Here is a 13,908-nt window from a genome sequence, read left to right as displayed (position 1 = left end):
CCTTAACTTGATAGAACATTGACTCAATGTCTGCCATTATTGCTACAGGCTCCTCCCGAAATCTGAGGAGGACGCCAACCAACGTGTTGGTCAGATCGGGCCCCTGGAGCAACTCACTATTAAGACACCGATCCTGGTAGGAGGATGTGCAGTCAAATACCACCCGAAGCTTCTTCTTTTTGGGGTGGTAGACTGCATGGTGTGGTATATAGAACACCCTGTTGTCCTCTCGGGTCAATTGATTTGTTGGAACCCGGACTGCGTAGCCCTTAGTAATGATTGTTTCCATGAAGTTCTTGTAATCTTCAAAGAACTTAGGACTCTTCCTGAACTTCCTTTCCAAAGACGCAATGCGTTGTTCTGCCACAATACGATTATTAGGCATCTGGAGCTTCTCATTTCGGAGTGGCAATCCGACACAGTAATGCCCATTCTCACAGACTGTTGTCTTTTCCACAGACAGCAAAAATACTTTGTCTTCCTGAGACAGCTCTTCTTTGTCATCATAATTGCGTTCCGGGAAGTCAGTGTTGTACTGTTGGATCAACAGGTTCTCTATCTCCACCAATGTGATTTTGTTCATGAATGCGTGAGGTGTTTCATTCTCCGTTTCATTTCTCCTTACAGGTCCACTCACAACCCAGCCTATTGTCGTCTTGATAGCGTAAGGACCTCCATCTTGGCCATTAATAATGCGCCAAGGCTTCATCGCCTTTGAACAGTTTGCTCCAATAAGTAAACCTACTTCAGCTTCTAACTTTGGCAAACTCACTTCACTTAGATAAGGCCACTATTGGATATCAGACTGCTTGGGTATGTATCCGGCATGAACAGGTATGCTGCTGTGAGTAAACACTTTGGGCAACTCGACGTACATACTGTCCTCCAGCCCACACACTTTGAGCTCTGATAGAACCATACTGTCCATGAACTTCTGGTTTTCTGGTGCATCTTGACCCATGGTGCTGAGACGTATTCTGGTTGGTTTCCCTTTCACATTCAATTTCTTTTGTAGGTCTTCTGTGCAGAATGTTGCCGTGCTTCCCGGGTCTAGAAAGGCGTACGTTTCCACATACTGGTCACTATTCTTCGACTTGACTTTCACCGGTACTATCCACAGCACACAATCAGCTTCTCCGGCCCCTGTGAGGGCGCAAGACTCCTGTGTGATGGGAACCTCATCAGCTGGCACCTCTTCACCAATAGCGCCATCATTCTTTCTTGGTGAGGCGGAACTGTCATCCTTTTCTTTGTGCAGAATGTCAGGGTGCTTAAATCCACATTCTTTGCACTCTAATTTTCGTTTACAGGATTTACTGAGATGACCAGGGATCAAACAACTAAAACATAGACCCTTTGATTTCAGGAATTCAACTCGTTCTTGATGAGACTGTCCTTTGATCTTACTGCATGAAGCAAGAACGTGTGACTGCTGACAGTACAGACAGGGTTTATCAAAGGCGTTCACCGCTTTTCCACTGCTAGCAGGCTTGACCTTGGCAGTTCTTTCTTGAGGCTCTTTGGCTTCAGGAACAACATTGGTTGCAAAACTGCTTCCACGAAACTCCTTTTTCACGGCCTGCTTTCCTTTTTGGTTCATCTTTGCAGCTATGGGTGAGCGGCTATCAGATATGTCACCAAAGAGAGGATCGATTGCTATCTGAGCTTGACGGTCTATGAAGTTCACCAAATCAGTAAATCTGGCCCTGTGACCACGTTGTTCTTTGAGGTTGAAAGCTTCTGTTCGCCAACGTTCTTTCATTTTATATGGCAGCTTGGATATCAACGCGCGCAGATTGGTAGGATTATCCATCTCTTCTAAGAACTCAATATCTTCCATAGAGTTACGACATCCTATCAGGAACATTGCGTAAGCATTTAACGCTTTCCCATCATCCGCTTTCACTTGTGACCATTTGAGAGCTTTCTTCATGTACGCACTGGCGATCCGAAACTCATCTCCATAATGCTTATGCAGAAGTCGCTTAGCTTCTTTGTAGCCCTTGCTTGGCGTCATGTGAGCGCAACTACGAACGAGCTCTTGGGGCTCACCATCTGTAAACTGTTCCAAGAAGTATAGTTTATCTTGGTCATTGTCTGTTTTCTGCTCTATGCCATGTTCAAATGCTCTCATGAATGACTTGAACTGCAGTGCATCACCTTTGAACACAGCAATATCCTTTGTAGGTAGCTGCGAAAGCTGTTGTTGCTTTACTAGCAATTCAGTTATTTCGTTCTGCTTCTGCATGACTGACACAATGTCATTCCCTGTTTGTGTTCTAAGAGTTTGGTTTGAGACTGGCGGTAATAGTTGTGGCATTTGTGTGCGCTGCACTTGTCTTGGTGCTTGAACATTCATTGTAGCATGTCGCGGTAGCGACATGCTAACTCTTTCCTTCTTTATGTTCCCACTTATTGATTTTTGCACTGACACGTGACTACCTCTGTCGTCTTCCAATGTTTCATACTCTTTAAGCACTTGTATTCTTGCTTGGCTTTCAGCTAATGCTGTCTCCAGTTCTAATTCTTCCTTTTCAGCTTTAATTCTAATTTCTTGGAATTCAAGCTCCTGTCTTTTCTTCAGCTCTTCTTGTCGTTTCATTAGAGCGGCATGCTCTGCTTCTTGACGGGCACGTATGGACCGATACACGTGAGTCGTTGGAAGTGTTACTTACATGAGAGTGTGCTTTAACAACATTACTGGCCCATATCTGTGAAACACTATCACTAGGCAAAACAGCATCTTCTTCGTCTGTCACTTGTTCAGTAAGATCATCTAAGAGCAAGTTTTCCCCCTCTGTGGAATCATGCACTCCTGTCAGCCATCTTTTAGTTTCTTTCATGAAGCCTGTTATCTGATCCATTTTAGGTTCGTACCAATTAGTTTGGTCGTGAATTTTTTCCTCTTCAGACAGCAAACTGCAAACTTCCAAATTAAGCCTAACAAACTCGTTTAGAGACTGTGCAAAATCACTCTCCATTTTAAGCTGAACACTTTCCACATTTTGAGCATCACACTTCAATGTCTCTATCTCTTTAATTTGGCTGGTTAGAGTGGCTAACGTTCGTCTTCTCAATCTTATGAACCGTTGTAATCTCTCTTCCAAGCCCTTCTCAGTTAGCTTGCGCTCTCTCCCCTGTTCCAGTTTATCCTCGCCACGCGTGTCAGCATCTCCGTCATCCATCTTATATTCGCGGAGTAAATGTGCAGTAAGCAGGCACAAAGTTTAAAGCACTTACTTCAAAGATGCCTTTCTTCTATAACTGAGTGCAAACAAACTGTTCGTAAGTCACAAAAACTCCACATTGACCGAATCCGTTACCGACATGCCATGTGTCTCGGACAATTAAACTGCATCCAGTGGAATTTTACTGACAGGTTTTAACTTTAATGTTCGTCGGAGCTCCTTCGTTATCCATATGACGTCTTTTCTTCACAATATTCAAAGATGAAGAAGCCTTTTCGTTACCTTTTCCAGGAAAATCATTCAAAAGGTTACCCTTTTCAGTCTCTTTTTCTCTCAGCGAGACACAAGCTTCTTCTCTCCACAGCCGCGTTGTCCAGGCATTACAAACCAGGAGGCTCCATTAGCTAGTTTTTTGACTTTCTGTAGTGGCACTCTGCGTCCCAAAAGTTCGTTGTACCACCTTTGCAGTTTGTCAAACAACCAGTATTTGAATCACGCGACTGAAACCAAGTCTTCTTTTACGATGTTTACTTAAAGAACTCAAAAAAATACATTTACAGAAAAATGAAAAGGCTCGGTACAGATCGGTCAAAAAACTGTGTTGCTTCCACCGCATCCAACTGCAATCTGACCTTAAATGTGCGTAAGGCAGTACTAATGTTACGTATTACGTAGTGGAAGCCAAAATTACTTTTCACAATAAAAGCATCCTTTTTAAATTATCTAAGTTATACATTCTAGAAAATATACTCATCATGAATTGAATTCTCCATTAACTGGCTCTTACAGGTAAGTATTTATACAATCACTGATGTTAAATATTTTTTACTTACAGCATTTTCCGCACTATAAGGCGCACCAGATTATAAGGCGCACCTTCAATGAATGGCCTATTTTAAAACGTTTTTCATATACAAGGCCCACCGCATTACAAGGCGCATAGAAGAGACGCTACAGTAGAGGCTGGAGTTACGTTATGCATCCACTAGATGGAGCTGCAGTAAAGGATGAATGTCTAAAGCCACTTTGTTGACATAAAGAATGTCAACAAAACAGTCCGACTCCGGTCGGCGAGGAGAGCCTTCCGCGACTGGGCCAGGGCGTATCCGGACGATTGTCACCCTTCTCCGTTTGCGCACAGGATGTTCGTGGAGAACGTGGTGCTAAATGACCTGCAGACAACCTGATTCTAGATGGCCGGTAAGTAGATAGGTCAGTCAAACTTTATTAACAAACCAGCGTTCTGACAATTATCCCAGCATGTACCACTCGCTGCTTCTTCTACGGGCGAAAATGAAGTCGGCGGCTGCTTACCGTATTTGCTAGACCTGTTGTGGTTGAATTGAAGGTTTTTAGGTACGCCTTATAGTGCGGAAAATACGGTAAATGTCATTATTTTGTAGAAATCAGTTTTCACTTTAACAGTAAAATAATTTTTTGTCAAAATAAATTTTGTTGATCAGGATTAAGTTCTAAAAGTAATAAAAGGGGGTGAATACTTTTTGCAGGCACCGTAGAGCTCAGACTATATGGCCCTTAAGTTCCTCTAAGACTTGAAATAGCATAGATGGTGTGTTGTACTTTAGCCAGGAGACTCCATGAGACATTAGCTGTGTTTCCATTACAAATGTGCACAAAATTTTGTTAATATTCCATTAGTGTCAAAAAACAAAAAAAAACAATTGTGTTTCCATTAAATAAGAAACGTAATTAAAAATCACATGTGAATAAATTTGTTCACACAATGTGTCAATAAAAACCATGCTGCACCATCATCCTCCTACTACTTTCTGTTTTCTTCATGTTTTGTGCCAGTGGGAACATCTGATTGTTGATCATGTGATTCATATGATGCAAAAAAAAAAGGTGTTTCCACTGCAGGTTTGTGAAATTGACTAATTTTGATATGGCCAAAACACGCAGCTACAGTAAGTGTGTTCAAGTTTTGTTAGATCTCAAAATTGATTTAGTCATTTTTACCCCCAATTTTTTCTCTGCCAACAAGTAAATAAAGTTCATGAACAAAAGTAATGTTAATTGTACCACAAATTTTCCAATTATGGATTTTAACAATTGCAGTATGAGTCACTCTTACACATATCCAAAGTAGTACTGGTAGGATCCAGCAATCTTGAGCTCTAGGGAGCAGTACTTATCAGAGTCATCCTCCCTTCCTGTTGGGTAGTTCCAGGCTAAAACACGGAAGTTGTTTCGAATGAACTTCTGTCCATCAAGTGGGTAGTTGGTGTGAACTATAACTCTCCTTCCTTGAAGGCTTGGACCCAGGCGGAACTGGAGCTCAAAACCTGAGGAGACAACAGCTTTCCATTTATTATGCAGCATTGTGGGAAGCTAAACCTAAGAACAAACCAGCACAGAACTTTTGTAGATCTTGTCTTAGTGTTTATCTTTCTGTTTTAACCATGTCATGCAGTTTGGACAAAATGTATTATTTAAATTTGCGTGAAAAATTCCACAATCATACATAGCACACACAACTTTTCCTGTCAAATGTTGCTTAACTTCTTGCATGAGAACTACAAGTGAAAAACAAAACAAAACAAACAAAAAGCAATACACAGGCCCCCTACATATCCCCTCCCTCAAATAGAAGCCTGTTTAATCTCACTCCTGATACAGGAGAATCTCACAGCTCTGAAACAGGCACACACTGGATGTCTGCAGTCATTTTGGCCCTTCACAGTTTAGTCTATATATAGTTGAGATTTACAGCCAGCTCACAAATGCCTACCAGGTTCAGATAGCTGTAAATGTCAAGAGGCACACTTTTCTGGCGCCTCTTGAAGATGTGCTGCCAGCATGCAGCACTTTTTTTTTTTCACTGAAAAAAGACATGCCGGAATATATTCAATGGATTCAGGGTACAACTAGGGTACAGCATACTGCCTCAGGAAAGTGGCCTTTTTCCACCTTATAAACTTGGAATCCAAGCTATTTTAGATCGTTTGAATGTTCAGAAAGCATGAAACATTTAATATACACACAAGTAGGGCTGAAACGATTCCTCGAGTGATTCGAATGCCTCGATTATTAAAATTCCTCGAGGAAAATTTATCTGCCTCGAAGCGTATATTTTATTATTTAGTGCACGGTGTTTTGGCTGGGTTATTACTTGAATTGCGCAGTGCTCTCACTTCCGTCCGAGTTGTTGATGACAGATAAGTGTTAGCAGCATAATGTCCAGTTTTCAAGTTTGGCCTGGTAGGATTTTATTGATTCATGATAATGTCTGGGTCTTTGTTGTTTTTCGGGGAACCAATAAGCATTCTTAAAATGACTGGTGCGATGCTTTTCTCCTCGCGGAGCTGCTGCTTGGTGGCTGGTTCAGAGCAAACGGCGAGGAAGAGCACTGCAGGTGTATTTATACAGGTGAGTGGATAGAAAGAACACGTCGGGGCGGGTGCGCATTATTTGATTAGCATAAGTGTATTTTACGGACAAACCCGAAAATTGGTGGCGTAGCACATTGTGACATTATATACCTGGTAGATGTTTCTGTGTGTGACGAACAAAGGTGTCAAATCCCATCGCTAACATGAACACAAAAGATATAAATGTCTGGGCAAGGTCAGAGTTCATCTATTAAATTGAATGAAGATGAATGCATAAACGAAAAGCTGGAGTATTGACATTTATTTATATCAGCGTATTTGTGAGCCTGCCTCTATTATTAAATTGAATATAATTACAGATTTTGTAAAACTTTTCTTAGAAAGTGAGCCATTATTGTTACAGGTTAATTTTCTAAACTACAGAAAAGTTATTGTTAGGGAATCTCAAATGTGAAAAATTGGATTCATGTTGATATGCAATGGTACTGCTTTTATGTTAGATTTATCAATGTTTTATTTTATCTTGTTTTTATATCCGATTACTCGATCAAAGGGAATATGAAGATGAAATATTCCCCAAGAAAATTAAGTCAGTAATTTTTGCGTTACCATTTTCTCCAGGTGAAGTGGGGTGGGACAGCCAGGTAAGTGCGGAAGGGGGAGCAGGAATCAACATTCACCAGCTGAGTTAATAAGTTACGTTTTACACAACTAAAAACTGTGTAAAACGTATCTATTTATTAATAAACTTCTTGCAAACATCAATAAACCAGAGTATCTGGCTGGAAATACCATTCTGACAGTGTGCAGAAAAGGGCATATTTGATCAGAATAATTTTGTTCAGCTTTAGTTATTAAGTTACTTGTGTTAAGAAATAATTGTATTGCACTTCATAACAACCAGTCATGTTAACTAGACATTTGTCTGCCAGTCTACCATTCTGACAGTGTGCAGAAAGGGGCATTTTTGGAAAGGTATTTAAATAAATGCTGAATTATGATGACATTGTTTTTTTGTTTTTGTTCTTTTTTTAAGTTACCACAATGAATTGAGTCATCACAGACTATGAGAATGTCCAGAAGAGATTCACCAAGTTTGAATTCATGAAAAGGCTTTCGCCATGATCAACTATTGCAAGAACAGCTGTAATTTCTGAGCATTTCTGGACACCTTCAAAGAGCTGCTTCCAGGAAATGAAGACAAGAAGAAATGTTTTCAGAGCATTACAGGAAGACTATTACGAAGGAGATGGCTGACATAATCAAAGCAAAAGATGTTACTGTTGAAAGAACCTATTTTCTTAAGTTAAAGAATAAGTAATTCTGTTTTAGTTTTTCAATCAGCATTTTAGAGTAACAATATACTGACCAGACGTTAAACCCTCTGTTTGAAGAACAAGTTATCTTTTGTTTTATTCCAAGGGTTTGTTCTACAGTTATGATGGTAGTTATAAGTAGTCCAGTGTGTTTCACTTCACTTGAGGTAAGACGTAATATCAGTGACTCTGTTAGCATTGCATTTGACACTTTAATAACACCTTTATAATTGTTGCTACTAGTTTCACTTTACTTGAATTAATATTAATGACACTGTAATAACACTTAATGACATCTTCATAACTGTTACTTGTTTCACTTTATTTGAGGTAAGAGTTAATATTAATGACACTGTAATAACACTTAATGACATCTCATAACTGTTGCTACTTGTTTCACTTTACTTGAGGTAAAACTTAATATCAATGACACTTAATGACATCATCATAGCTGTTGCTACTCGTTTCACTTTACTTAATGACACTGTAATAACACTTAATGACAGTCATAACTGGTGCTACTTGTTCCACTTTACTTGATGTAAAATAAATTGTTATTGACTCTGTTATTAAATCATTTGAAAGTGTAATAAAGATTAATGAAATCTTTATTGTTGGTCCTACTTGTTTCGATTTATTTCAGGTAGTGGGAATATGAATTGCTGTTTTGTTAAAGCTTTCGATAGTGTAATAACAATAAAATCATGACATATTTATGACATATGATTCTTGGTTAATGTCAAGTTGTCATAAAGATAATTTTGTTTAGGTTAATGTCAAGTTGTCATAGCAAAGACATTTTGAATAATGTCAACTTTATATTAAAAGTGTCATGATTTACCAAATGACACTTTGACAACAGTCATAAATATTCATTTAGACTTACTCATGTTCATGACAGGTGTTAGGTCATGTTTATGACAGTGTCATGTCAGTCTTATTCACACCACTTCAAATAAAGTGTTTCCAAAATTACTAGAGGAATATATGTATGCACCTGCAACCTCTGCTCCATCTGAAAGGGTTTTAATAGCAGAATTTGAGATGAATGGGAAAACTAGATTCATTTTTCAACATATTTAAAATGTATAATAGTCCTGAATTGTAAAGCAGCTGCTATTTTCTTGTTAAAATGAACATCTTTCAGATGTTCATTTTAACAAGATCTTACTTATTGTAAGATCAATAAGTAAATTGGTTAAGTGATTGAAATCAATTTATCATTACATTTTAATAAAATACAAATTCTATTAATGCTGATAACTGCGTTTAACACTTCTTGGAAAGTGACATCCTTGGAAACTACATAACATACACAGGCCTGTCGCGATAAACAAATCAATCAATCGCACGATAAACTAAAATTATCGACCTCATTTTAATTTATCGGCTTTATAATTTCTTTCCATCTTTTTCTCTTTCTATTGACACTGAATGAAAAAAGGCTCAACTCGGGTGTCCTCCACTAACTCTTCCCTTCCTCATTTCCTTAGTGTAATGCTCAGGTCACACTGCACAATTTTAGAATTGTCGGCTGATCATCTGCCCGTTTTCAAAACATGAGATGCACTAGCCAACAAAAAATCATAAGCATAACGGGTTCGATCGGATTCAATCGTGCTGGGTGTGGTGTCCAGCCACATGGCAAGAGCAACACACCACACACGAACCGATTTCTCTCCCCGACATTCAGATTTCAGACAGAAAATCCCGCAAAACCCCACTATATCAGATGTGAATTTAAAGTAAATGAAAGCGGCTGAACGAATTGCCTTACCTTTATAACCTATTTATGTCATGTTAACGATGAACAGCTGAAAAGTTACCGGGTTTATCAACTGTGGTGGAAATTTCACTCCATCTCCTCTCCTTGTCATTTCTGTAGATATTCCTCTCAAGAAATGTTGAATAAACATTAATTTTGTTTCCAGATATCATCTCCGATGTCCACTGGACTCTCGTTGCGCCATGTCAGCTGTTTGGGATTCCCCTTTTGTGTTTTCCCTTCAGAAAGCACAGAATCCTCTACGATTTCTCATTGGCTACCGGTCACATTCAACGTCGGAGCATTCTCGCTCCGAGTCAGGGAAAACCCCACATACTGCAGCGATAAACTGGCCAAGACAATCTAACATGTTGAATATGCCTGATTCAGATCAGAGCTGCCACAAGGTTCTACAAACCGGTAAAAAAAATTGTGTAGTGTGAACTGGGCTTAACGCAGGAGTGAACTATTGCAATTGGATCAGGTAGTCGGATATGCTCATCTTCTTTATCTAAAGCTAATGATTATTGAAGGGCAGTATAGAATACAGACTTTATAAACTGTACTCTTTTGGACGAAGCTGAAGTTGGTTTCCAATTCTAGCTTCCGATTAGGGCGATTTCACCAAATTTTTCACTACCATCCGCATCTTTAATTGACTCTAGTTTAAAAACCACTACACCTAGACACTTCAAACCTGGACTAGATTATTCTCCTCTTCAAGAAGAATCTTTATAACCATGTTTGGGATTTGTGAAACATTCTTCTGACTTGTGAAACTTCAATAAAGGTTGATTTTACCAATGTTATTGCATCTGGATCACACTAGAACTGTGCTAATTAAAAAAAACTACTACACCTAGACACTTCAAACTTGCACTCAATTATTCTGCTCTAATAGCAGAATATTTAGAACCATGTTTGGAATTTGCAAAACCTTTTTCTGATTTGTGAAACTTCAATAAAGGTTTATTTCAGACGAGGGTTTTTAATCTTGGTCACATGAGAGCTGCTCCAGCTCCAAAACTACAACACCTAGACACTTCAAACCTGGACTATATTACTCTGCTCTAATAGCAGAATATTTAAATCCATGTTTGGGATTTGTGAAACCTTTATGCGATTTGTAAAATTTCACTAAAGATCAGATTACTATTCACACTTGTTCCATCCAGTTTTTTTCAAATTCAATTCTAATTCAAAACCACTTTATTAATCCCAATGGGAAATTAAATGTTGGTGTAACTCATTAATTCTTCAAAGAGCTATTGTAGATGGTGATGGCTGTTGAAAGGAAAGATCTTCTATAGCGGTCTGTTTAAGTGAAGTTTCACAAATGAGAGGTTTCAGAAATCCCAAACATGGTTTTAAATATTCTTTTATTACCATATTTTATGCACTATAAGGCGCACCGGATTATAAGGCGCACCTTCAACGAATGGCCTATTTTAAAACTTTTTTCATATATAAGGCATTATAAGGCGCATAGAATAGACACTACAGTAGAGGCTGGAGTTATGTTATGGAGCTGCACTAAAGTGAATGTCAACAAAACAGTCCGACTCTGGTCGGCGAGGAGAGCCTTCTGCGACATGCCCGGACGATGGTCATCCTTCTCCGTTTGCGCACAGCATGTTTGTGGAGAACGTGGTGCTAATTGACCTGCAGAAGACCTGATTCTAGACGGTCGGTAGGTAGATAAGTCAGTCAAACTTTATTAATAGATTACAAACCAACGTTCTGACAACTATCCCAGCATGCACCGCGCGCTTCTTCTTCTTCTACAGACAAAAATTAAGTCGGCGGCTGCTTACCATAGTTGCTAGACCTGTTGTGGCTCAATATCGGTCCATATATAAGGCGCACCGGATTATAAGGCGCACAATCGGCTTTTGAGGAAATTGAAGGTTTTTAGGTGCGCCTTATAGTGCGGAAAATACGGTAATTGAAAATAATCTGATCCAGGTTTGAAGTGTCTAGGTGTTGTAGATTTGGAATTAGAGCAGTGCTCGTGTAACCAAGATAAAAAAAAAAAGTGGTGAAATCGCCCTTTTTTAAAGTTTCACAAATCAGATAAAGGTTTCACAAATCACAAACTAGGTTCTAAATATTCGACTATTAGAGCAGAATAATCTAGTCCAAGTTTGAAGAGTCTATGAGAGTTTAGGAACTGGAGCAGTTCTAGTATGACCAGGTGCAAAAAAGTGGTGAAAATCGAACTTTATTGTTAAAAATTATTATTTTTCCATCTAAAAGTTGCAGGAGACTGGGCCTTGAGGCCTGGAGTTGCCCACCCCTGGGTTAAGGTCTGGACTTTGACTGGGCCATTCCAACACATGTTTTATGGGATCTCACTAAAGCTCATACGTGAGTCAAGGCAGTTGAGCGAATACTTTTGGCAATATAGCAGGTGCAGATCAGTTTTAATGGCAGAGAATGTAGGTACAGAATAGGATACATAGGTTAGTCATAACATCCCACATAAAATACTACTCAACAACATGCAAAATCTCAGTAACACTTTATTTGACAAAAGTGTTACCAAAATCTCTACATAAAAAAATTCCATAATTTTAAGAGTAATATGAAGCAAGAGAATAATTACCTTGTTCAAGTCTGAACAAAGTTCTCTCTAAATTCTCTTTTTCGTTAAGCATGAGGACTCTGATTTGCTTTAGGTGCTGAGGCAGCATCATGGGAGTTCTCCTGAACTTGGAGGGAACCCTGGTCTCCTGTCAGGGGAGAAAAGCAACAAGTTACTTTATTAATGTACTCACTGGACTCCAACAAAGCATATGTCTGAATAAACCATAAAGAGATGCTTCCTGTGACATCAGACAATTTCTAGTGAAGTGGAGAAATTTACTGGCATCGGATTTAATGAAAGAGATTACACCACACAAGTAACCTTTCCAGTTGCCCAAGGCTCTATTGAACATGGAAGGAACATGGAATTAACCAAAGAAGGATCTTTGGTTAATTAGTTAAAAATAACTTTGGGATCTCACTAATTTAGTATACCAATGAAAGGCCCATGCAATTTAGTCAATCAGTAAGTGAACTTATACTCCTCCCATCTATTGTTTACACCCACTTGTCCATGCAAGGCCGGGGTGGGCGTGTCTAACTGTGTGAGAGGTGGGTTAAACCTTGGACAGGTTACTAATCTATAACAGGACAAACAAACATGCACAACACACACACACACCTAAGCTCATTCTCCTGTGGGATACTAACCAATCATCCATATTGTTGATATACAATGCAGGGAATAAACTGTGGGAATAAACTGAATATATACCCACACAGACATCACACATGCACGGGGAGAAAATGCAAACTCCATGCAAAAATTCCGAGCTGACATCCCAAACCCAGGACCTTCCTTCTGCAGCCATGGAAACTCTCACTAAATGAATCAATTTGGATTCATTCATTAGCTGTAAACATGAATCCTTCAAATAAACAGAAATAAGCATTCTGCATCACTCTACCTAATAAAATGAGTCTGACTTTCAGAAGTTAATTACTGAAATAATTTAACAATATTTAAACCTTCTGAAATTATTATTACATTCTACCTGAAATGCACTTGTACATTTGTTTAAAAAAGTAATGTGAAGTTTTAATGCGACATCAGTAAAACTATTTGAAATTAACAATGTTACCTATAGATCTTAGTTATCGACAGGCAACTAATATTTGATACAATGCATAGGACAAGATCTGCTGAGCTGCAACAACAAAGCTAGGGATATCAGAGCAGGACAAAGAGCAGCCTATACACTGAAGCAACATGTTACAAAACAATGAGGTTTGACAGAGCAGCAGTCCTTCCTGTCCAAGCACTCTTGGACAGGAAGCCTCAGCAAATCAACATAAAACATCCCAGTTGCAAAAAGAACTTACCAAAGAGACGGGCATTAGACAGATTACAATGAGGAGTTTCAAACTGAAGAAGAAACCTAAAAGCACATAGTCTACTGGTAAGATATTGGGTCACAACGTTTGAGCTTCTATGTTCAGCCAAGTATCGGACTGGTTATCAGTACCGGCTCGTTGCTAGTTTTACATTACTTGAATTGATAATGGGAATAAGCTAATGATAATAATAATGAGCCAGATTCATTTTCCATTAGCAAATCTGGCATGGTTCAGCCCGGTTGTTCTCAGATTTTTGTACCTACTTCAGTACTAGCAGGACCAAGCCAGGTACAGCAATGAAACCATTTGATTTGACAGCTGACCACATTACTTGACTGGCTTGTGATTTACATCATTGAAAA

General features: G+C 38.9%; 1 protein-coding gene across 4 annotated transcripts in view; it reads right to left on the bottom strand.

The window, feature by feature from the left end:
- agla (amylo-alpha-1,6-glucosidase and 4-alpha-glucanotransferase a) overlaps nt 1–13,908 on the bottom strand; it is a 162,255-nt gene that overhangs the window by 136,018 nt on the left and 12,329 nt on the right. For all 4 annotated transcript variants that reach the window (XM_088015023.1, XM_088015021.1, XM_088015020.1 and 1 more), the window contains exons 2-3: nt 12,228–12,354; nt 5,284–5,494 (exon numbers count right to left, since the gene is read on the bottom strand). In XM_088015023.1, coding sequence (XP_087871149.1) covers nt 5,284–5,494; nt 12,228–12,354 — 338 coding nt within the window. The remainder of the gene's footprint in view (nt 1–5,283; nt 5,495–12,227; nt 12,355–13,908) is intronic.

This window comes from Poecilia mexicana, unplaced genomic scaffold (genome assembly GCF_051168715.1).
Source record: "Poecilia mexicana isolate PSO_F unplaced genomic scaffold, ASM5116871v1 scaffold_17, whole genome shotgun sequence".
NCBI classification, from domain to species: Eukaryota; Metazoa; Chordata; class Actinopteri; order Cyprinodontiformes; family Poeciliidae; genus Poecilia; species Poecilia mexicana.
Note: the sequence above shows the minus strand (reverse complement) of the source record. Positions and strands in the feature narration are given on the sequence as shown.